We start from the raw sequence: 24558 nt of genomic DNA, 5'->3' as shown, positions 1-24558 counted from the left end.
GACTGTCACAGAAAGCGTTTATTACCACAGAGGAAATTAGGAGATGTTGGAGCCCACGCAGGGCAGCCTGGGCAGTGCGTGTGATCGGGGTGAGGGAACAGCAGGTGGGGACCCCATCGATCGTGGTTGGGCAGTCTCCGACCAGCAGGTTTGCTCGGCCCAGGAGACTCCAGCTGGGCTTGTTTTTGTGGAGCTCGGGGAGGTGAGCCTTGACAAGCAGGCTTTCTCCCGGACAAAACAAAGAACAGCCAGAACCAAGGCAACAGCTGCACAGACACCACCTTAAAATGGAAATCAAATTAGGCTCATTACATCAGGAACTGCGTTTCACCCTGATCATAAAACAAGGGGGAGAAGGGAGCACTGGCCTCTACTAGATAGCCTGTCTTTGAGATAAGATGCTGTTAAACGTTAAACACTGGCAGGGCCTTTCCCCTTGCTAACACAGGCAGCATACAATTTCCAAGCCAGCTTTAAAAGCCATTGTTATCTTTGTTATCTGTTATTATCTGGATTTTGAACAAAATTGATGGAGTAGGAGCCAGTAGAGGAATCCTGTTTGATCTGGAAATTCTCTGTGGAGAGTCCAAAAGGCCGAAGAACCAAGTTCCCAAGATCTTTTAGTTTACCTGCAATGTAAAAGCAAAAAGTCCAGTAAATACAGGGAGTCAGCAGAAGCAGGAAGACCCCAAGTGCCTCACTATCTGATTACAAGATAAAAAGAGATTCTCTGCAGTTAAAAAGAAACTCCTGCTTTTAAAATCATGAAACCCTCAGCCCCCAATGTACAGCAGAGCAATCACTTCAGCGCCGTCCACCCTGAGCCATGGCTTGCGTAGGGGAGCACACGGGAGCCCTGCCGCGACAGCAAAGCCTCCTGTCCAGACTGGCCAGAGGCGCCAGGGGACAGGCTCTGGGATGAGCGATGGGCTGCTCTTCCTGGGGCCTGAAGGCCAAGCCTGGTGGGGAGGGCCAAGCCCCCCCCCCAAGTCTGTTCTCCATGGAACAGCAGAGCGACTTGCTGAATCTAATTCCACTCTGCGGGTTTCTACTGAACCTGGGTTCAAACACAAGAGCCTCCTGCTTTTGCAAGTCTTAGCTTCCACACTGAACTCATCATTTCTCAGGAGATGGGAGATCTTGTTCTCTTGCACAGCACCATCACCTCAACAGCCCAGTCTCCCTCCCCAAGTTTCAGGCTTTCCTTGTTAATCACCAAGTGAGTTCATGTCATAAAGACCAAATGAAGACACACAGTATAACCATGGATTTTTATGCTGATTCTCCATACAAGAGGGCCACGGAGTTTATACAGAAGTTGGAGTTTCCAGGACATCTGAGAGATTTACAGGGATATGTGGGCAACAGGATGGAATATCTGAAGCTAGGAGTGTTTTGGAAAATCTTGGTGAGGATGGGTGAATACGTATTTCGACCATTTCTACACTGTTCTAATTTTTCTTGCAGGTCTGCTTCCAATGGAGATGAGGATGAGGGTAAAAGGGAAAGAAACCCCAGATCATCAGAGGTACAGGTTCCTTCCCACCTTGCCCTTGTTAGCAGCTTTGTCCCTTTGAGGTCTCCCACCTTGAAATAAACCCCAGGTAAAGAACTTAAAGATGCATGGCCTTTAAATGTCAAGACCTTTTCTAGTAACTCTTGGCAACTTTTGGACTCAGTCTAAGATTTAGCCCCCTGGCAGCTCACCATATTCACAGTAAGTTCCCAAAACCCAGACTGACCCCTCTCCAGGCAGGCTTCCCAAACTTAAACCTGGAACACATATGCTCAGTGCTGCTGATTAAGGAGAATCACCGGCACAGCCCTTGCCCCTGCGCACAGGTGGCAGCACAGAGAGGCCCAGAGCACTGCTGCAGGTAGATGGATGCGTGAATAGGGGATCGCAACAAGCCAAGAAAACAGAGGGGCCCCCCCACCAGGAGAGCGTGAGTCAGCCAGAACTTGGGCAGTCTGTCTTGGGGCTGAAGAGAGAGGAGAGAGGACAGCGAGGAAACAATCATTTAAAGAAGCCCAATAAAATGTCACTGCTGGCACAATTCTTGACTCTTCTGACACGGAGTGAGTAAAAAGTAAGAAGAAGCCTCAAGGGCCACTCACATCACAGTCCCCAGGAAGAGCCTGTCCCAGGGCCACTGTGGACTGTCGACCAAGCCAGGGGCCACCACCTGGGCTGGAGGGATCACTGCAAGTCCACCTCGACTGCCAGAACAACAATTTGAAGGCAAATGTACATATGACTTGATATCTACTATAGGAGGCACTGGGATCTAAAGAATACAAGTTATTCTTGGCTTCTGAGATGCTCACAGCCTAGTGGGCACCCAGACACAAGACTGAGGTGAGCGCAGAGGAGCTCGCAGGCCCGTTCAGGGGTGTGAGGAAGGCATTTCAGGAGAGACAAGGCTCTGAAGGACGGGGAGCAGTTACTGAAGGTGGTGAGGAGGCCGCTGCACCTGGAGACGGCGGCAAAGCAAGGGCACAAGTATTCAAACTGCAGATGGAGAGGGGGCAGGGGGCTTTGCGCAGGCCCAGACTTTGCCTAACTGGTTGGAGGACCTGCCCGCCACAAGGAGCCCTGGACCTTCGCTTGGCTGATTCTGTGGAGTGGCAGCCGTGAACACGTGCTTCTCCAGATGCAGGGAGCACAGTTCCCTCCATGCAGAGGTCGAGGGTCCCACGGCTGTCCACAGTCAGTGGCGGAGCAGGGCAGGGACAGAGCAGGGGCCCCTGTGACAGGTAACTGTGGCTCCCCAGTGGCTTTGCTGAAACGTCCCTGGCACCACCCTGCAGTGCAGGACTTCTCCGAACCAAGTCCTCCCTCTTCCCAGGGACCTGACGCGGCTCCCACTCACGTCCAGCTCCTGCCCCTCTGCCTCACTTTCCCTTGCAGGTGTTTCCTCCAATAAATCTCTTGTGTTTCTTTCTTTTTTTTTTTTTTTTAATTTATTTTTGGTTGTGCTTGGTCTTCGTTGCTGCGCGTGGGCTTTCTTTAGTTGAGGCGAGTGGGGGCTACTCTTTGTTGCAGTGCACGTGCTTCTCATTGCGGTGGCTTGTCTCTGTTACGGAGCACGGGGTCTAGCTGCACGGGCTTCAGTAGTTGTGGCTCACTGGGCTCAGTAGTTGTGGCTCGCGGGCTCTAGAGCACAGGCTCGGTAGTTGTGGCGCACAGGCTTCGCTGCTCTGTGGCATGTGGGATCTTCCCGGAGCAGGTCTCAAACCTGTGTCCCCTGCACTGGTAGGCGGATCCTTAACCACTGCGCCACCAGGGAAGTCCTCTCTTGTGTTTCTAATCAAATCTTGCCTTCTGTTTCTCCAAGGACCCAACCTAACACATATGGCATCATTCTTTTTTCCTTTTATTCTCATATCTCTGCCTTTATAACATTCCACAATAGCTTGACTATTATCGCCAGAACAGTAGAACAGGAGATGGGAAGTCTGCTTGCTAAATAGACAACGTACATGAAATCCCTGGAAGGCAGCAGACACGTAAAAAAGACACATGATTAAATAGTCTCCCCATTAGAGAAGACCTGAGGTTAACCTGACTTGAATTAATTCAACCAACATGTACTAAGTACATATGTGTGGCGGGGATGCAAAGATACAGGACACTGTCTTTACACCAAAATAAGCTTAGATATGATAGAAGATAAGACACACACTGAAGCCAGTTCACATGTAGCTGAGATATAAAATGCTATGAGAGTCAATAAGAAGAAGATGCCCTCCAGCTTGGGCAGGGAGGAGGGAGATCTGGCAGAGCTTTGTGTGTGAGAGTCTGCATTTCAATCACCACTAAAGGACAGGCAGGACTGCAACCATTTGAGATAGAGGGAGTGGGCAGTGCAGGCAAAAATGGTAGGATCAAATGTACGGAGACAGGCAGGCAAGGGTGGGCAGTGTGTCCAAAGGGCTGAAAGGGAGGTGGCAGGGCGCGGCAAAGACCATTGATGGTTTGAGAACAGCTTTCAGGGTTAATAATGCTACGGGGCAAAGTGAAGAATAAACCACAAGAGGAGAGCCTGGAGGTGGTTCTGACAGAAAGCTGGTGAGGCCTAACGGGAAAGAGGCCGTTTATTCACTGAACAAACATTTGATGTTTACACTGTCAGGTGAAGAAGCTCTGAAATTAGGGGTATGGAAATAACAGACACAAACTATATATATAAAATAGATAAGCAACAAGGATATACCAGGAATTATACCCATTATCGTGTAATAACCTCAAATGGTGTATAAACTGCAAAAGTACTGAATCGCTATGCTGTGTACCTGAAACTAACACAATATTGTAAATCAACTACGCTTCAATTAGAAAAAGCTCTGAAATTAGCGTAGGGCCAATGGGAACATAAGGAAACAGAGCACAACATTAAGGTACAACCAACAAGTTTCGGTGTCTGCAAGATTCACCTTTTACTGTTGATGATGGTGGCAGAGAAGCACCTTCAGCAGAGGTCATGCTCCTTCCTAGCTCTGTACACACACACTCACCATCTTCCTGCTGCTGTTCACAGTCAGGGTGGGCGCTCAGAGACTAGGGCAGCTTCGCTGAACCCAAGACAGGACCATCTGCCAAACTAGCCTATCTGCCACACTTTCCACTGGCCGCCAAATCCCACCCCTCCCCCGACCTGGGCAGTATTAGGTTCCTTTATTTCCACTTGTAGCAAATCTGACACCATGACTCAGCCTGAATGTGCCCACATGCCCCTAACTGTTAGGATCTCATCTATAAGAGATCCCATGGCAAAGAGAAGAGTCCAACACTGCTTGTGCTCAGACAAGAACAGTTATGACACGAGATCAAGGCTTGGCACTGGATCCAGTTCTGATAAATATTAACTTCTGCGTCTCCAAGCAACACTGTATTATAAAAACCCAACTGACTCATTACACATAATTTCTCTTCAGAGATACTGACTGTGCAGTAGTCAGTTTAGCATCAGGAGAGCCTGGAAGGCCATTTGTTTTCACCTCCTTAAGATCACTGAGGTTGGAACCAGTGGAATAGATCCTTTAGGATTTTCTCCTATTAGGAGAACCAAATTGCATCCAAGTGAATCTTGACACTGCATTTCCTCTTATGAGGCAGAAAACTAAGCCATGAAGCTGTGACTCTTGCTTTCCTCTGAGCAAAAGGCAAATTAAGAGGGCACAGAATAGAGAAAATAAAATTCACACTCAATTCAAATGCTTATATATTAGTCAGCTCTTGGGTGAACGTAGAAGTGGAAGGAAGCCTTACCAAGAACTATCAAAGAGGAGAAGCTACAGGAGCAGCAACTAGGTAACGAAGCAAAAAGCAGGGCATCGAAAACCCAAAACTGACATTCCCTACTGAGAGGGTGACAGCAACACGGAACTGGCTGAGAAAGTCTCCAGTGGCCAGAGCACATGGCATGGCAAGTGCACAGTCTGTAACGAGTATCAGGCAGGGCAGCAGGAAGAGAAATGTGAAAAAAGAGCCTGGATTTCCATACCCACATGTATGGCTTCAGCAGTTTTAAGGGACAGTAACAATTTCGAGGCTCTCGTGATATTCGGCAAGGGAGCTGATTCTAGGCCCCTCTATCACTTGCAGAGAGGCACACAATGCACAGGAATAGCCAAAAAAGACCTGTTGCATCCTCACAATGACAATGAACAAGTTACTTCCGGCTCCAAATCTAGCTTTTGAACATGGAACATACAAGGTGGTATTCTTAATTCAGTTCACAACTACACACTCATTAGGATGCTAATGGCCAGGAGTGAACACCTGAGTAACTTCAGGAATCAGGAGACCAGCAGCACGTTCCAAGAAGGTGGAAGGAGGGCATGGTACAAGTGGAAAACCTGGGCTGGATGCGGAACAAGGCCCCTGTGTGTGCCGAGCAGCTGTGTGCCAGTGAAAGGAAGGTAGGGTTTCTGGGGCAGTGCCTCACCCATGTCTCTTGATCCTTTGGGGGAATCAAAGAGTTTCATGTCACAGCTCTAGGTTTTCCAGGTCAGGACAGCCTCTCGACTGAGGTAGGAAGAGCAGATCCCCCGGAATTGTTGGAACAGAAGCTAAATGCTCTGAGTCTCTTGGGGTGCTCTGTCCAGGACATCTTTCCCGCCTCATCACACCACTGACTATACCCTTAAGTCATTCCCTGGCTATAACAGCCACCAGGCTATCTTCCCAGAGGAAAGGACAAAAGGAAACACTCCAGTTACTGACTCCTTTCCTCAAATCTAAACTCAGCATGATTGTCCCTCTCTGGCAAGGACTGTGGCACTATGAGTGACTGCCACCCTGGGTCTCCACTCCTGCTCTAAGGATGACATTTATAAATGACAGACTAAGAAGAGAGGAGCAAGTATGTTCTACCCATTTATAATTCCAATTAGAATTTTTTTTCCCAAGAAGGGGGGTACGTAGCTCTTCTTTCTAACAACAAGGAAGTCAAGTTACAGAGAGAAAAGGAAAAGCAAGTCAAGATTATCAAACAAACTTAAAGACAATCTCATTTTGTTAAATTATCACATAACGTAGTAAATGCCAGTGACAAATGGTGCTAAGCAGTTTTAAAAATCTTTAACTGCCAATCTTCCAGCAGAAGCCATCATTCCCAGAGAAACTAGCACTAAAAATCATGCAGTCCACTGCAAAAAGCTTGCTCAGAACTTCTAAGCAAGTGACGTTACTCTGCGCTTCTAGAGGGACCAGCCTCCAAAAATCTCAAAGCACACGAATCAAAGGTGGTTCATCTGTAACAAGGAAGGAAGAACACCAGAAAGCTCTTGTGGGGCGGAGAGTGACTTCTCCCTTTAAGGCTCTCCTACGGGAGGTGACACCCAGAACCAATTTTTATTCATGATCCTTATATTCATTAAGAATATAAAGGAAGGGGCTTCCCTGGTGGCGCAGTGGTTAAGAATCTGCCTGACAATGCAGGGGACATGGGTTCAAGCCCTGGTCCAGGAAGATCCCACATACCGTGGAGCAACTAAGCCCGTGAGCCACAACTACTGAGCCCATGTGCCACAACTACTGGAGCCCGTGTGCCTAGAGCCCATGTTCCACAACAAGAGAAGCCACTGCAATGAGAAGCCCACGCACTGCAATGAAGAGCAGCCCCTGCTCACTGCAACTAGAGAAAACCTGCGTGCAGCAAGGAAGACCCAATGCAGACAAAAGTAATAATAAAAAAAAGAATATAAAAGAGTCCAGCCATTCAGACTACTGATGTGTAACAACAAACTGACATATTACTTACCAAGCAACTTAAGTTGTTTATGAAGGGAACAACGTAAGTAAAAGCCAAAGCCACAAGACAGGAAACATCAGCTCATTAGAATTTAGAGTGACAAGGACAGATGGAAGTTTTGATTCCATCTGGAACTGACAATGGCAGTAAGATTCAATTTACACCTATCTCTTTATTTTTCCATATTGGTTCAAAACAAATGGACCCAGGGACCAGTGCCTAAGTGTCTTTTCCAAAACCACTATGCTCAATCACCAAGTCATCTCTTTCAGCATGAAATCCAGCTCAGCTAAATGCAAATTCTTTCCTTCCTTTTTTTTTTTTTTTTTTTTGCTAAAATAAAGCATCATTGTGAATAGGTAAGAAAATGCTCTCTTCCCTCTTCTTTGAAGAAAAAGTACCTCCAAAATAACTTTTCTGCTCAAACATGGTGTCAAATTTAATTAAATATGTAAATTAGGGAAAGAGCCAATTTTGGAAAAACTGAGGAAGGCTCCAGAAATCTCCCCAAGTCTGAAGCATCTCCCCTTGGAGTCTGAGTCTATCCAGCAGGGGCGAGGGCTTTGGATCGACTAGGTTAGTGGCTTCTTCTCAATCAACTTTGCTATCAGTGATCTTTGGGGAAATCTGTCTCATTCTCTGGATACTAATGCCTAAAGGCCATACATGGCCAGGCTCAATTTATTTTAAATGAGTTTCCTTTAGTCCCATGTGATTGCAATTCACAATATAGATCTAGAAAATATTCATAAGGAAAAATATATAGGAGATCCTGAACAGAGAACTATCAGACAGGTTATAAGCAGACTATGCTGGGCAGGTCTCTGTCCAGGAACCTTTACTCCCCTTCGTCAAGCAGACTGTTCATGAGAGGAATTCTGTAATTCCAACTATAAACATGCTTTGGCAAACACAAGAAGTAACTAAAACACGGGTCAAATGAAACCATTTCCCCGACCCCCCAACCCACAGTCTTTTCCCCCTTCCTATTTACTACTAATTCTTGCCCTCGCATGTGTTCTCAAACACTAAAGGGACTCTGAACGCCATTTTCAAAACAAAAGTCCCCTTGGTTTTGACATGGTATTGGCTTGTACTGATTGCATCCTAATGGAACGTAAAACCTGAAGCTGGGACCTCCCTGGTGGGGCAGTGGTTAAGAATCCGCCTATCAGTGCAGGGGACATGGGTTCTATCCCTGATCCAGGAAGATCCCACATGCCACGGAGCAACTAAGCCCATGCGCCACAACTACTGAGCCCATGCTCCACAACTACTGAAGCCCGGGCGCCTAGAGCCCGTGCTCCACAAGAGAGGCCACCGCAATGAGAAGCCCACGCACCGCAATGAAGAGTAGCCCCCATTTGCCACAACTAGGGAAAGCGCACACACAGCAATGAAGACCCAGTGCAGCCAAATATAAATAAATAGATAAAAAACACAAAACCCAAAAAACCTGAAGTTGTTTACTCAAATGAAGAAATTCAACTGTTTTTAAGAAATTCATGATCTGAAATAGAGGTTGGTGGCAGCCCAGGTTGGGAGTTAATTATGTTTGCATTCTTGAAGGGAGGAAAATTTTCCAAAAACAAAAAAACAACCCCACAAAATGGAAGTTTAGTTTTTGAAAAGCTGCTATCCACTCTAAACCACACTGCTCCTTCTAGAGTTAAAAATGGCTAAGAACTCACGAGCCCCACGGTACTGGTGCCCACAACAAACAAAGGGCCCCAAAGCTATTTCTAACTGCTGTATTCTCCTCTAATGAATAAAAGTACTGATGGCCCCATCCCCGGCTTCCTAGCTATTTATGGTCAAGAGAAGGTAAGGGAAGCAGACTTACCTAACATATCTTCCTTTAGTCTTTCATTACGTTCCTCAATTTGCTTAGGTAACCTCTGAGGGAAAAAGCACCAAAACATGGGTTGTGAAAATCTTTTGGCTTTATTTTGAATTTGAGAAACATTAAAAACCTCATGTGAAAGCGAGACCAGGTTAAGTACCTATACATGAGCCTATTAAACATAGAGAAGAACAAATGTCTGTCTGTGGGGGAGCCACAGAGACTGGAGTTTGGTTTGGTTCAATGCTATATTCCCAGTTCTTAGCAGAGTGGCCCAAGGAGGACCTCAATAAAAACTTGGTGAAAAACACACACACACACACGCACACGCACACACACACAGAAAATGTCTGAAAGGATACAAACCAGATGTTTACAGGAGTATATTTAGGTGGTGGGATTATAGGTGATATTTATATTATTAATTTTTTTGCTCATTTGTATTTTTTAACTTGAAGTCCTTTCTTTATATAATCTAATTTGTTGAGAAAGCATCAGATCGTTTCAACCTTGGCACTACTGATATTTTGGACTGGGTAACTGCTGTAGGGCTGTCCTGTGCATCGTAGAATGTTTAGAGCATCCCTGGCCTCCACCCACCAGATGCCAACAGTACCCTCCCAGTCATGACAAAGTGCCTCCCCACACTGCCAAATGCCCCCTGGAACCAAATCACCTCCAGCTGACCTAGATTAGAGTCTTCTATGGTCCCTTTTAGCTCTGTAATTGCCCCCAAGTACTCTGGGAGTCCAGTATTAACTCAGTTGTAATAATTCAATATAAAATAAATTCTTTATGCATATAACAGCTAGCTTTAAAAAAAGGCTCCCTTTCATGGAACTCTTAAAACTAATTTGACAAGGATAAAGGCTACCAAGAATTTAGCCAAGATTTTAAGAACTCTATTCCCTTTCCTCATGTCAAATTTAAGTTAATCCTAACACCATTCAGAGATACGTTAAAAGTCAGATAAACTGCTTTCAAATTGCTTATGTATTTTAATTACCCAAACGAGCCCTTCTCCGATTATTCAAAAGATCTGTTGTTATTGAAGGAATTCACCTCAAGTGGGTATAAAAACAAAGCAAAACAAAACCCAAACCACCTAGAATATTAGTGCAGGGAGAGGAGTCAACATTTCTCAGGTCCGCTTGGTGGAATAACAGTCCTGTGAACTAGACAGGAACCTGTATAGCAGGGGCTCAGATGCCCTCAGGGGCCAGAGGGGAAAGGTAGTAAGTAAGGCAAGAGTATGGGCATGCTCACTGTGGAATCGAGAGCGCCAGCTGAGCACCGGCATGTGGGAGCTCAAGGAGGAGCCAGCACGTCCGCATCTTCCAATTTCAAGAGAAGCCCGACTTAGATTTTCATCTAGTAAAATCTTTCCATTTGTAAATGTTGGCAAGTGCCCTCAATTCCAAAAACAAAACCGAGAAGTCTGCCTTAAATAAAAGACTCCTGTAGCTCCCCGGCTCCTGCCACCTCTGTGGCATACTGGGTTCAGAATGGACCTCTCCATCCTAATGGCCCTCTGAAAAGTCTGGCAGCAAAGAAACCTGTTTGGTTAAAGCCAGTGTTTGTCGAACTTACTTGAACACGCATTATTTTGGGGCAATAAGATATACACATCCAATACTGCAGTATATCATTCAGAGTGTATGTTGCTCTGTGCGTTAGAGATAATCAAAGAGTGGTGCTAAATCTGGAGTTATTTTTAAAGGGAGGAAAACCAGTAACATTTAGTTAACTTACAACTGACATAAAAAATATTATGCCATTTAGAAGCAAAAGGATTGTTAGTGCCAAGGACAAGAACTAGAGTCATTTTAAGAGAGATAAGAAAGTTAGTTTAGGATATATTCAATTGGAAATGTGCTGGCCATATAACAATGAATAGAAACTTGGTGACTGAGTAAGGAAAAGGATGACAAGAAAACCAGAAATGTGTTACCTATAATATTAAGACTCACTTTCAACTAAACCAGGCACCTACAAGTAGACAAGATTTCCCAGTCCAACAATGAAATAAAGTTCTTGTCAACCTTAGAGGTTAGAGGTTTACAAAGATAACACTTTTAGAATGAAGATTAAATAGTACATGGTACAGTGGGTGTGTGGCCACCACTTCAAAGTTCTATCTCCCATATATTCTGATAAGCTTCTCAAAGGCTTAGAAATGGCATATAGTTGTGTCTCTAAGGATCATTTAACATTCACCAAGTAGCAACACAAGGAATAGAAAATATTTTTGTAAAAAAATTATGTTTACCATACAAGCCTCTCTTGCTTGATGTACTGACGGATCTTTTTCTAGTATGGATTTATAGTCTTCCAGGGCTTCATCCAGCTTGTCAGTCTTCTCGTACAACTCCGCTCTCCTCAATATTGCCCTGATATAGCTGGGGTTTAATTGAATTGCTATAAAAAGAGAAGAAATAATTGTCACCATGAGGAAAAAGGGCCTGTACATCCTCAGCTATATCAAGTTTATTATTCTCCATGGGTCCATAAGGAAAAGTTTTTGGCAAAGGACATACCTACAGTTGGCAAACTTCTTCTGTAAAGGGCAGATAGTAAAGATTTTACACTTTGTGGGATAGACTGTCTGTTACAACTACTGATCTCTGCTATTGTAGCATGAAAGCAAGCATAGACGATGCATAAGCAAATAAGGTTAGCTGTATCACAATAAGCCTTTATTTATGAAGACTGAAGTCTGAAGTTCATAACTTTTATGTGTCTTGAAATATTACTTCTCTTTTACTTCCAACCATTTAATGTAAAAACCGTTCTTAGCTTGTAGGCTGTAAAAAAGCAGGTGGCATGCAGGCTGGATTTGGCTTGTTGACTGTAGTTTACCAAACCCTGGTCCACACCCAAGTCCTGCTTTCCACCTACTTGTCCTTCACCCACTTCAGAACAGACCAAAACACAGAGCTCGAGGCACAGTGAAAACGTAAGAGGGAATTTGAAGGCACATATTAAAAAATTGAGGGAGAACTTTGGTGGCAGACTCTGCTATCATTCTCTCTTTTCTAGGCCTCAGCTACTGTGGCCGTGCCTTGACTCCTGAGGTTACATTTTTAGCTAAATCCTCACTGTTCCTTCAAACTCCTGCTCTAACACCCTTACATCACTGGCACATAATATCCTCTCCTTTTTCCAACAACAACCCTTCCAATAATCCAGTGCCCGCGTTTTGGTTCAAGTATACTACATTCTTGTATTCTTTTTTAAGTTGTTTCTTTCTCTGTTAGAAAGCAATATCATGGCTCTAGAACTTTTTTCTTTTCAAGTGATATACTCATTTTTAAATTCACTCATGCTTTCAGTAACTATTTATTTAGTACCTAATATATGCACCTAGTGCAGTGTATCTCTGGAGTATAGTAGTGGCAAACAGAACAGACTACGTCCACGTTCTCATGAAGCTTTAAGCTATTCTAGGAGGCAAGAGAAGATGGCATACAAATAATTTCAGATAGTTTTGTGCTGTAGAGAAAAATAAAACAAGGTGATGTAAATTCAGGTGAAGAGGGGAATAAGTAACTTTAGAGAGTGGTCAAATATGAAAAAGGATTATTTGAGGGAGGCCAGCCATTTGAAAAGCTGAGGAAGAGCATACAGGAAAAAGGACTAACAAGAGTAAAGGCTCTAAAGCAAGAATAACTTTGACGTGTTTGTTGGTGACTAGGTAAGGGCTGCGGAAGAGATGAGGCTGAAGATACGCAACAAGCAGGTCATGGAGGCCTTCCTGGCCAGGGAAAGGAGCTTGGACTTTTTTTTTTTCTTTTTTGTGGTACACGGGCCTCTCACTGTTGTGGCCTCTCCTGTTGCGGAGCACAGGCTCTGGACGCGCAGGCTCAGTGGCCATGGCTCACGGGCCCAGCCGCTCCGCAGCATGTGGGATCTTCCCGGACTGGGGCACGAACCCGCGTCCCCTGCATCAGCAGGCGGACTCTCAACCACTGCGCCACCAGGGAAGCCCTTGGACTTTTTCTTAAGTGTGATACGAAGCCACTGGAATGTCTTCAAGCAGATCAAGACATAATCTGATTTACAGTTTTAAAGGATCACTTTGGCTACAGTGTGGAGGGGATGAGGGGAAGCAGAGACAGCTGGGATGTCACTGCAATGGTCCAGATGAGAGAGGATGCTGACTAAGCTGCTAACAGTGGAGATGAAAAGGAGAGGCCAGATTAAGGAAATGTCTTTGAATCAGAGCCCAAAGGATTTGCTAATTAATTAAGCCATGTGGAATGAAAGAAAGAGTAATCAGGGATGACTCCAAACGTTTTAGTTTCAGCAAGTAAATAATGGATAATAATGCCATTCATTAGAATGAAAAAAACTAACCTCAAGTTGTATTCACGCATGCATGCGTGCGTGGGGACTGCGGAGGCACCAGAATCTGCTCTGGGCACGTTAAATCTGCAATGCCTACTAGACATCCCAGAGATGTCAACTTTGCAATGGGATACAGGGCTCCAGGCTACAGGGCAGAGCCAAAAATATAAACTATAGCATAGAGATGGGTTATTTAAAGTTGCAGAACTAGATGAGATCACATAGGGAGAAAATATAGACGGAAAAAAAAAAGAGGGCCCTATAGATGAAGAACTAGGGACTTCCAAAATGATGAGGCTGACAGAGAAGCCAGCAAAAGAGACTAAAAAGGAATAGCCAATGAAACAGAAGAAAATGAGGAATGACACACTGTGTTAAATGCTTTTGGGAAGTCAAGTAAGATGAGGATAGAGAAGCAACTACCGAACAAGAGGAGGGTGTTGGTGACCTTTACAAGATGGGTTTCAGGGGCATGAATGAAACAGAAGTCCAATGGATGTGTAAGGAGAGAATGGGAGAAGACAAAGGAGACACAGTAGGTATAGACAATCTTTCAATGAAGCAGACCAGAGAAATGGGACAGGGGTTGGAGGGGGATACTGGTTCAGGAGAAGGTTTTCTGAAAGAACCCAAACCTCAACATTTCAACTTTACATGCTGTCAATCTCCGCTTAGTCCAGCACATCATATTCTCTTAAAATATTCCCAACTACATAATACAGGAAAAAAAAAATACTCCAGTGACTTCTACTACATCTTTTAAAAAACAGAACCCCCTAATTTACATTTTAACTCAGATACTGCCCCCTTCTCGACTAGTGGATAGCTTCTAACAATGCAAATATGTATTGAAGAGAAAGAATTCTTCCCATGATTACTTTTTTTTTTTTTTTTTTGGCCACGCCTCAAAGCTTACAGGATCTCAGTTCCTTGACCAGAGATTGAACCCGGGCCCCGGCAGTGAAAGCACCGAGTCCTAACCACTGGACAGCCAGGGAATTCCCCATGATTACTTTATAAAAACCTCAAATGTCAACTTTTCACTGTAACTTGTGATTTTCTTTCTCAATCCATATAAACAGAATTAACTTAAACTTTATTTATGCCAAGGCTAAAAGACCAAAGGTGACTAGCATTAAATATTGTTCCATATAACTGGTAGTAATGAGCTCCAAATATGACCTCAGAAATAAGTCCTTTGCCAGGGTTTATGCACTGAGTGGGCATGTGTTTGGGGGGGTTAGTGGGAGGAGAAGGGTCCTTAATACAAATAACCATACTAGTGTCAACGTATTTGGCCTATGGGTTCAACAACCCATATGCAGTCCATAACAACTAAGTATAAGCACATGAATACTGATTTAACCAAATCCAAAAACAAATCTGGGAAACACTTTGGTTGGAAACACTTTCCTTCCCCTTCCTCCCATTTTCTTGGCTCCTACACTGAGGGTTACAGCTAGAAATGAATTCTCTTTCTTAGTGTATACCCTGCTAATCAGGCTTACAAGGCATTTTCTCACAGTTTGGTTACAGAGAAAAGAACTGAAAATCAGAATCTTGTTCCTAATTTAAACTCTTCAAACCCACACATCTCACACAGATTAAGGTTGAACACCTTCTTCCAAACAAAACAGTACATTCAGAATTAGTTGCAGTCCAAGATAAATAGATCAGAAGAAGTTTGTTAGATTCTAATGTAGTAACAGATACATTACAGATACATCCTTCAGATACTCTATAGAAATACCAAGGATGAAGAAAAGAAATCCAGTAGAGAGGGTGACTAATTCATGTTAAAAAAAAAACTAAAAAACAAAACAGAAGAGGGAATTCATGCTTGGTCTGAGAGTGGGATTAGATAATATATAAGGTTCTTTCTAACTCTATGATTCTCTCAGAGAAAATATTATCCAAAGGAGGAAAATGGAAAAAAAACCAACAACAACCCACAAATTACAAGAGTAGTAATTAGCTAGAAAGACTCATGAGAGTAGCAAGATGCAAGGAAAATGACTGCGTGTTCTCCACACCAAGACAAGACAACCGTCTGGCCTATCAGGAAATCTGTGGAAAAAACAATGGTGATCCTATGTCTGGGGCTGTCTCCATCAGTTGGTAGAACGAAAAGACCACGATGGAACTCAGATAGCAGAGGCTTGATTCACTGTGTGGAACCTGAAAGGATAATTAAAATGATGGCAAGGAGGTTTGGATTAAGTACTACATCTGAAGAGAGTACCAATTCCCTAAGAGCAACTGCCCTTCCAAACACACAGATTCAGGTGCCCCAACAGCAGCTGACTAAGACCTTCAACTTCAGTTTCAAAGGAGAGTAATTTGGACATACAGGGAATAAACTCTGTTTCTGTGGCCAAGGTAGCTTGGAATTATTCTCCATATATTTACCAATACAGGATAAACGGACTGAACTATCCATTCAAAAGCATGCTTACACTAAGACAACTACTGTGCAGTACCTCTAAGAAAGGCCGAGAGCTTCTTCTTTAACTGCCTCAGAAGAAGAGTACATGTGTACAAGTAAACACCTGACTGAGAGCCTCCTTATTTGCTTGTCTAGCTGAGGTAATGCTTTTTGTATGTTAACATGCAACAAGACCAAAAAGCTGTACCTTTGCTGCAGTCACTGATGGCCATCTCTTTCTTGTCCTAAAACAAAATAGATCATTAATATGTCACCCTAATTCTGTCTCAAAAGCCCAAAGGCTCAATGACATATGCTGATCATTAATAATTGCTTATGGAGATGCAGAATGCTTTTCAAGGAAATAACACCAAAACACGCGTGTTACTTCCAAGCTAAAATTCAAACTATGCTCACAGCTCTAACTTGAAAGCCTCCTGGTGACAAATTATTCAAGCAGCTTCTTCCTAAAGTATCTTTAAAGACTGTTGCAATTGACTTGTTATATTTGCAAGACACTTTACATTAGAATGTTACAGTGAGAAAACTTTGTGATCAATTAACAGGGCAAATGACTGATATATGAATAACTGAATTAATAACCCTCCTCTTTGGCTAGCTGTTATATATCGCACCCAAAGTGGTATCTTGAAAATGTATACAGATGGTCCATCTACAGACACTGTATGGTTTGTTGCGTAGTCTCAGTTATGAACCTTAATTTATCCACCGATGAAACAAAAATACCAAACAATTCACTAAATAAGATATCTAACTAACATAACTTGCTGAATTGCGAAGCATGGCACAGTGGAAAGAACACAGGATATCAAAAGAACTAGTTTCAGCTCTGACACTAATCTGCTATTTAACTTTTCTAAGCTCTAAATGTCTATTTTCCCCAAATTAGAAATTTTCTACAATGTTAGAGAAATGTGAGTTCAAATAAACATTCAATACTTCCATAATGGCTACTGTAGGAAATGCCAAATATTCTGCAGAATATTTTAGAGCAATGTCTACCAAATTGAGTTTCAGGATTCAATCAGAAACAGTTCCAGGATGGGGAGGGAGTGACTGCTTAATGGGTTTCCTTTTAGGGTCATAAAAAAACTTTGGAACCAGGCAGTGGTGACGGCTGCCTAACGCTGTGAATGTATCCAGTGCCACTGTGAATGGCACTGAATTGTATACTTTAAAATGGTTAAAATGGTCAATTTTGTAGCATGTGTATTTTACCCACAATAAGCAAAAAAGGTCCCAGAGTCATTTGGGAAACACTAACTATATTATCTCTTCCAATGTTCATCATAGCAATTTACATATTAAAAACTCTAACAAGAAAGAAGTCCTGTAGTAAAGAAATCTGTAAGTCAGTATTTCCCCAACTTATTAGATTTCTATAAATCTAAGATACAACTTCATATTTTAAACTGAAATAGGAGTAAATCCTTATAACTTTTAAAAATAATTAATTAATTAATTTATTTATTTATGGCTGCACTGGGTCTTCGTTGCTGTGCACGGGCTTTCTCTAGTTGCAGTGAGCGGGGGCTACTCTTTGTTGCGGTGCGCGGGCTTCTCATTGCGGTGGCTTCTCTTGTTGCGGAGCACAGGCTCTATGCACACGGACTTCAGTAGTTGTGGAATGCAGGCTCAGCAGTTGTGGCTCATGGGCTCTAGAGCGCAGGCTCAGTAGTTGTGGCGCACGGGCTTAGTTGCTCTGTGGCCTGTGGGATCTTCCCTGACCAGGGCTCGAACCCGTGTCCCCTGCATTGGCAGGCAGATTCTTAACCACTGTGCCACCGGGGAAGTCCCAAATCTTTATAACTTATGTTATAAGTTATACTTTGTGCCCCCAAGTAACTACTTTTAGAGCCTATTTTTTTAGGGCTTTGTCTGCTCTTGTGTAGTCAGGCCTAGAGCTGAAACTCTGTCCTAACTCCAGTTTGCCTTTTCCCTCTCCAGACATGAAACATAAAGCTTGCCCAGGCACACCCAGTCAGGGATGCTGAGCCTGCAAACTTGCCTTTCAGAAATTCTTAAAGCAGTTAACCCATCACTTCCTTAAACTCAGAACATGCTCCTTAAATCACTTCAGTACATTAATTCTGAAAGTCTCCAAGTCTATAATTTTAGGATCTTTTAAAAATATTAGGAATGCAAGTTAAAAGAACAAAACAAACAAAAACCCCACTAACAAACCTATCCTTTGTTCAGGAAAGAGTCACAGAGCAACTCTCTTTTGAGTTCTCCTCAGCTGTGACAGACAGAAGACTAGCAAGGCCATACATTTTCCTAATTCAAGAACCAGCTGATCATACCAGCCTAACACTAGCAATGCCAGTAACTTGGCAATTGTGGGAACAAAGAATCCCAAAACCCAGGAGCCAAATGGGTATGGTACAAAGTTTTCTCTGACACTGAAGGTATCCTTGATCTCACTTCACAATGACAATTTCCAGTCTAAGAATGTGGCTAGATGTCTCCAAGAGGCAAAAGTGAAAGATCAGAATTTTCCAGCTAAGTGTAAAAACTATTAGGTGTGAATTCTGATCAATGGTAAAATATATTAATGACTGTTGTTTTAAATAAACTTAAAACAGTTGTTTTATTTCCCCTAATACAAAATGTTTGTTTGTATACTCTAGAATGATTCCTTCTCTCATGCCACATGAATCACTCTAAAAAACTTCACCCTAGACACTCAATCCAATAATAAAACGTATGAGTCTGGGTTGAAATAAAACTTTTTGCATGTCCGAATATTCAAGCACACCCCCACCCACCTTTAAAAACCCGGGCCATCCAAAGTGACTTTCGTAGAAGCACTAGAGAATTCCAGTCAACATCAAAAAGAAAGTGATGTAGATACCTGATCTAAAAGAACAGAAAACCACTCCACCCAGTCTTGGGCCTGCTTCGTAGCTGCTTAGAGGTGTGTTAAAAAACCTATCCTTTGTGCTTGGAATACAAGTAGTCACAGTTAAACAAGTGGTATTGTTTTTTTCAAGCTCTCATCATTTCAATCTGGCAAGATTTACTATGTTGACTAAATAGGAATATCAGACAAATCACAAATCTAACTTTTGGTATCCAGCACGATACCAAACAAATATATTTACACTCTCATCTGTCCTAAATCCACCCTGTTACACCAGGTTCTCAATCCTTTGGAAATATAAAATACCTTTGAACTTTCCCTGACACCTACTTTGCATTTAAGCATACCTCTCACCCCAACTCTTGGACGTTTCTCCCTATGTCCACACTTTCAACAGAAAATCAGAATCTCAGAGATAAGCATCTTGAAGTTCAGTTTTAAGCACTGTTTCCTGTCCCTTCGGGTCTTTATCTAGAGTTCCAGAGGCCTAAAATAAGCAGCTGTAGCTATTCTAGGAGATGCACTAGGCTCTTTGCTTCATTAACCTGCCCTAGTTTGGCGGAAACTTTGCCAGGCTTCCTTCCATGGAAGTGTTCACTCAGCCACTTTAATGAGGAATGTGAACAGTAATCTGACTGAAGTTTTTCAAAATATTTTTTCTATCTTCCCCATGCCCTTTAAATCAGGGAAATATATGGGTAGGAAAAGAGAGCCAGCAACTTTAGAGCCCCTATGCTTGTTTCTGGAGAGAAGCTATCCTATGAAAACACTGTAAGTTCATGTGCTTCTTAAAAAGAAAAGGTCAAAGATACATACCTGTTTCATCCTTGCGGCAGCTCTATTTGAAAACAGGATAGACCTGTCTTTCTGGAAGGAGGATGGACACATCTGAAGGGCTCGACTGTAAGTACTTTCAGCTTCTATATAATCTGAGGATAAGGTAAAATATGAGAGGTCGTTATGATTTTATACCTGATATCACTGTATTCCAAAAGATCTCAGAATGCATCGCTTTCCATTCACGGGACAAAGGTCTCCAACAGAATGCTCTATATGTTCACCTTTAATTTGGCTTATCAATTTAGTAAAGAGTTTTGAAAGGGGATTAGGGAACTGGACAGATGAAAGAGACTGAAATCTGGGATTAATGGCCCGGAATGAAGAAAAAAATTCTATGTATATATTTTCATTAAAGACATTGTGCTTTCATGGAGTCAACCCGGCTAAAACTGCTTCCATGAAATGTTTGGAGAGACATTTTATAGAGCCAAAAGCACAATGTAAAAATCAGCAGTTGACTAAACACCTTAAAAGAGAAAATGGTGATAAATTTATATATTCATTGCCACACAAAGAATTATGGTCAGGGTACTAAAAGAAAAATTGCCTACTCACTCCTTTCTCAGGTTTGAAATATTTAATACTAAAATACAAGGAGATACGCTTTCAGAGAAGCTTTAGTTTTCTTAGAAAAAAAGAAGTGATGATTGCTAAACCAGGATATAAGAAAAAAAATTTTTTTAACCTAAAAGTAACTAGGGGAAGATGTTACTACTCCTAGATTTCTAAAGCATGCACACTCTGAGATGTGATAGAATTTGATCATAAGATCAAATAGTTCCCCCAAATTATAAGAACGAACCCCACTTATTCCTAAGCAAATATAGGAAACGCAGAAGGAACATCTCTCTACTTAAGGCATCCACAGAAAAAGGCACATGAAAGAGCAACCAAAGTACAAGGAAAATCCTCCCCTCGGCCACACCGGATGCATTGGGCCAGTATTCACAGCACTGTCACAAGTAACGGGGACAATCTTTTTACAGCAATGTAGCAAAATAGCCTTTTAACATTCCAGTTTAGAGTTTCCCAAAGTAAAAACTCAAGAGTTTTTCCTTCTAATCTCTGGGTTTATAGACAGTAGATTACAGAAAAGAAAAACTATGCCTGTGCCTAGAGACACATGGTAACTGGTCACTGTCACTTGAGAATAATTTGGACCTGGTAAAAAAACAAAATTCCAATGTGTTGGGAGGCAACAGGGTATTATTAGCAGTTTAGATCTGCTAATTGTTTCCAAATGTTCTTTGGTGTTTCTTCACAGAATCTACAAAAGAATGAGTCAAGACGCCCAGCATCAATGCTGAAATAGGTATCTTACCTCCTTTCTTAAACTGCTCATTTCCCTCCTCCTTTAGTCTAGAGCTCTCTTCTCTCCTTCTCTGAAAGAGATCAGAGAATGACATAAATTCTCACAATATTATGATAAATGAACAAAAAGGTCAGCTTTCATTACACATTATGCTATTCAACAGGCAGCAGCTTGACTTTTGAGAACTGGGTCAGTTTTATCTAAATCTCAAACATACAGAAAAAAACACATGACATCTGGATTATCATCAAGTGAATTCTTGATGTTTTAAAGATAAAACCCAGGTTTTCTATGTTTCTAGCTTTTGCACGGAACAGTAATTTCTATTTACTAAAAATGAAACTAAGTATACCCACTGGTACGCTTACCATTATAAGTTCAAATTCTAGATCTGCTACTTATTAATTGTAGAAGATCCTGGACAAGTTCCAGATCGTTTTGAGCCTAGTTTCTTCATCTAAAAATTAAGGCTTTAATAGATTTATGGATTAATGTGATAATTTATGTAAAACTCCCAATACACCGACTGGCAAATAAGGGCTCAATAAATATGAGCCATTATTTTTCTGTAAAATAAATAATGTAATACTTACTTAGCTACAATTGCAGTTTGTGTCATAAAGGAGACATACAGTAGCCACCAGAGTGCATTATGGAGGACAAGTCTTATTTGCAGGGTCAGGCAGTATGCAGTTAGCAGGCTAACACAGGGAAATCTGAAGAAACCCAGAGAAACCTCTCTTTTCTTAGCTTCTTCTAACAACTCAGAAATTAACACAGATGGCCAAGCACTCTTTGAACTCAAAGGCAGAGTGAATGTTATTCTGTAGAGCAAAGATGACACGTGCCGAGTCCCTATGTGCTTTCAGCCCTGAACATCTTAGCAATATGGTCGGCAGAAGCAGAACTGGCAGCAGTGTCTGCCTGCCACCTTTTTTTTTTTTTTTTTTTTTTTTGCGCGGTACGCGGGCTTCTCGCTGTTGTGGCCTCTCCCGTTGCGGAGCACAGGCTCCGGACGCACAGGCCCAGCGGCCATGGCTCACAGGCCCAGCCACTCCGCGGCATGTGGGATCTTCCCGGACCGGGGCACAAACCCGTGTCCCCTGCATCAGCAGGCAGACTCTCAACCACTGCGCCACCAGGGAAGCCCTGCCTGCCACCTTTTGACAGCATTTTTAAAAAGAGAGAATCTCCAAAAATCTCTTCCTTCATTCTTGAAGCTTCTGACTAAATAAAAACTTCAAAGGGAGGAAATAAAGTTAGCAGGGTTTTTCATCTACAGTACAAACTGGGAGCCTAAACAATTGGTACTCTTAAGATTAGGAACTAAACTAAAAATGTTATGTCTCTGGAGAAGATCTGTAAATGAGCTGTTGAGACCAGGGTGCTTTCCAAATACCTTATTACTATACTCTGGATGAAACAGAACACTTGATGAATCTCAATAAAGAAACTAAAAGGTAGGTATAAACTGAATTTAATTTTTATGACATCTATTAATGTTCAGCAGACACAATAATAATTCATTTTAAGATACAACATATCTGAAGAAGGACTACTCTAAGGGAATACAGGAAAAAATAAAATGGGTAGTGGTGATGGCAATCAAAACACAAAAATGTGGCCACATTTACCTAGTACTACCCAGGAAGGAGGTGCTTGAATTATAATATCCTCTATTGTACTGGTTAGGATTTTTGGATGCTAGCAAAAGGACTATCTTAGGCCAAAAAAAAAAAAAAAAAAAAAATTACTGGAAAGCTACTGTGGGGCTCACACAATCAAAGGGAGGCCTAAAATACACACTTAGAAAACAGGCAGGACTCAAGTCAGCTCTGTTAAGTCAAAAAGCAAGAAAACGTAAGTGTCTTTTAGCGGAAGAATCTGGCCAAGATAGGACTGTAATAGCAGCCAATAAATCCTAACCATTCCCCTTTCTTTGTCCTGATCCAGATTTAAAGTTTTGGTCAGAAGCATCCAATGAGCCAAGCGTAGGTCACATGCCTTGGCTGTCAGAAAACAGAGTGAGGGAATTGGGGGATTGACTGGCACTCAACATCATTACAGCACAGGGGAATTTCCTCTACATGAGAAAGGGGATTTGATGCTGGAGGCCCAGAAAACCCCATAACGAATCCAGTTAAAAGTTATTTCAAAAAAAAAAAAAAAAGTTATTTCAACCCCAAATAGATAAAGCAATCTTGAGAAAGAAAAACAAAGCTGGAGGCATCATGTTCCCTGATTTCAACCTATATTACAAAACTATAGTAAGTAAAACAGTATGGTATTGGCATAAAAACAGACACATTGATCAATGAAACAGAACAGAGAGCCCAGAAATAAACCCACACACATGGTCAATTAATTTACGATAAAGGAGCCAAGAATATACAATGAGGAGAGGACAGTCTCTTCGATAAGTGGTGCTGGGAAAACTGGACAACCACATGCAAAAGAATGAAAATGAACCCTTGTTATATTAGACACAAAAATTAATTCAAAATGGATTAAGGACTTGAACGTAAGACCTGAAACCATAATACTCTTAGAAGAAAACTAAGGCAGTAAGCTCCTTGACATAGGTCTTGGTAATGATTTTCTGAATCTGACATCAAAAGCAAAGGCAACAAAAGCAAAAATAAACAAGTGGGACTGCATCAAAATAAACAGTTTTGGACAGCAAAGGAAAACATCAACAAAATAAATGGAAGAAAATATTTACAAATCATATACCTGATAAGGCATTAATATCTAAAATACATAAAGAACTCATACAACTTAACAGCAAAAAACCTCAAACAATCTTATTAAAAAGTGGGTGAAGATCTGAATGGACATTTTCCCAAAGAAGTCATACATGGCAAACAGCTACATGAAAAGACGTTCAACATCATTAATCAGCAAGGAAATGCAAATCAAAACTCAATGAGATATCACTTCACACCTGTTAGAATGGCTATTATCAAAAAGACAAGAAATAACAAGCATTGGCAAGACTGTGGAGAAAAGAAATCCCTTGTGCACTGTTGGTGGGAATGTAAATTGGTAGAGCCACTATGGAAAACAGTATGGACGTTCCTTAAAAACTTAAAAATAGAACTACCATATGATCCAGCAATTCCACTTCTGGGTATTTATTTGAAGAAAATGAAAATACTAACTCAAAAAGATATCTGCACCCCCATGTTCACTGCAGCATTGTTTATAATAACCAAGATATGGAAACAACCTAAATGGCCGTCAATGGATGAATGGATAAAGAAACTGTGGTGTTACACACACACACACACACACACACACACACACACACATATACACACACACACACCAGAATATTATTTAGCCATAAAAGAGAATGAACTCTTCATATTTGTGACAACATGGATGAACCTAGAGGGCATTATGCTAAATGAAATAAATCAGTCAAGAGAAAAACAAGCACCACATGATCTCTCTTATATGTGGAATCTAAACAAAACAACAAAACAAAAAACACCAGGCTCATAGGTTGGGGCCGGGGGGTGGGGGTGGGGGTGGGGTGGGGGTGGGAGAATGGGTGAAGGGGTTTAAGAAAAACTAAAAAAAATTTTGAATTCTAAAACAATTTCAATTAGGGTAAAATCAAAACCCTATAAATATTAGGGAATT

At 42.0% G+C, this 24558-nt stretch overlaps 1 protein-coding gene across 2 annotated transcripts in view; it reads right to left on the bottom strand.

The window, feature by feature from the left end:
- Positions 1-24558, bottom strand: part of TTC1 (tetratricopeptide repeat domain 1) — a 73401-nt gene continuing 48843 nt past the window's right edge. For both annotated transcript variants that reach the window (XM_019945247.3, XM_004311292.4), the window contains exons 4-9: positions 20920-20980; positions 19575-19687; positions 16083-16119; positions 11372-11520; positions 9103-9157; positions 1-629 (exon numbers count right to left, since the gene is read on the bottom strand). In XM_019945247.3, coding sequence (XP_019800806.1) covers positions 496-629; positions 9103-9157; positions 11372-11520; positions 16083-16119; positions 19575-19687; positions 20920-20980 — 549 coding nt within the window. In that variant the 3' untranslated portion in view covers positions 1-495. The remainder of the gene's footprint in view (positions 630-9102; positions 9158-11371; positions 11521-16082; positions 16120-19574; positions 19688-20919; positions 20981-24558) is intronic.

The sequence above is a fragment of the Tursiops truncatus genome, chromosome 3, assembly GCF_011762595.2.
Source record: "Tursiops truncatus isolate mTurTru1 chromosome 3, mTurTru1.mat.Y, whole genome shotgun sequence".
Taxonomy (NCBI): Eukaryota; Metazoa; Chordata; class Mammalia; order Artiodactyla; family Delphinidae; genus Tursiops; species Tursiops truncatus.
This window is presented reverse-complemented; position numbering and strand designations above follow the sequence as displayed.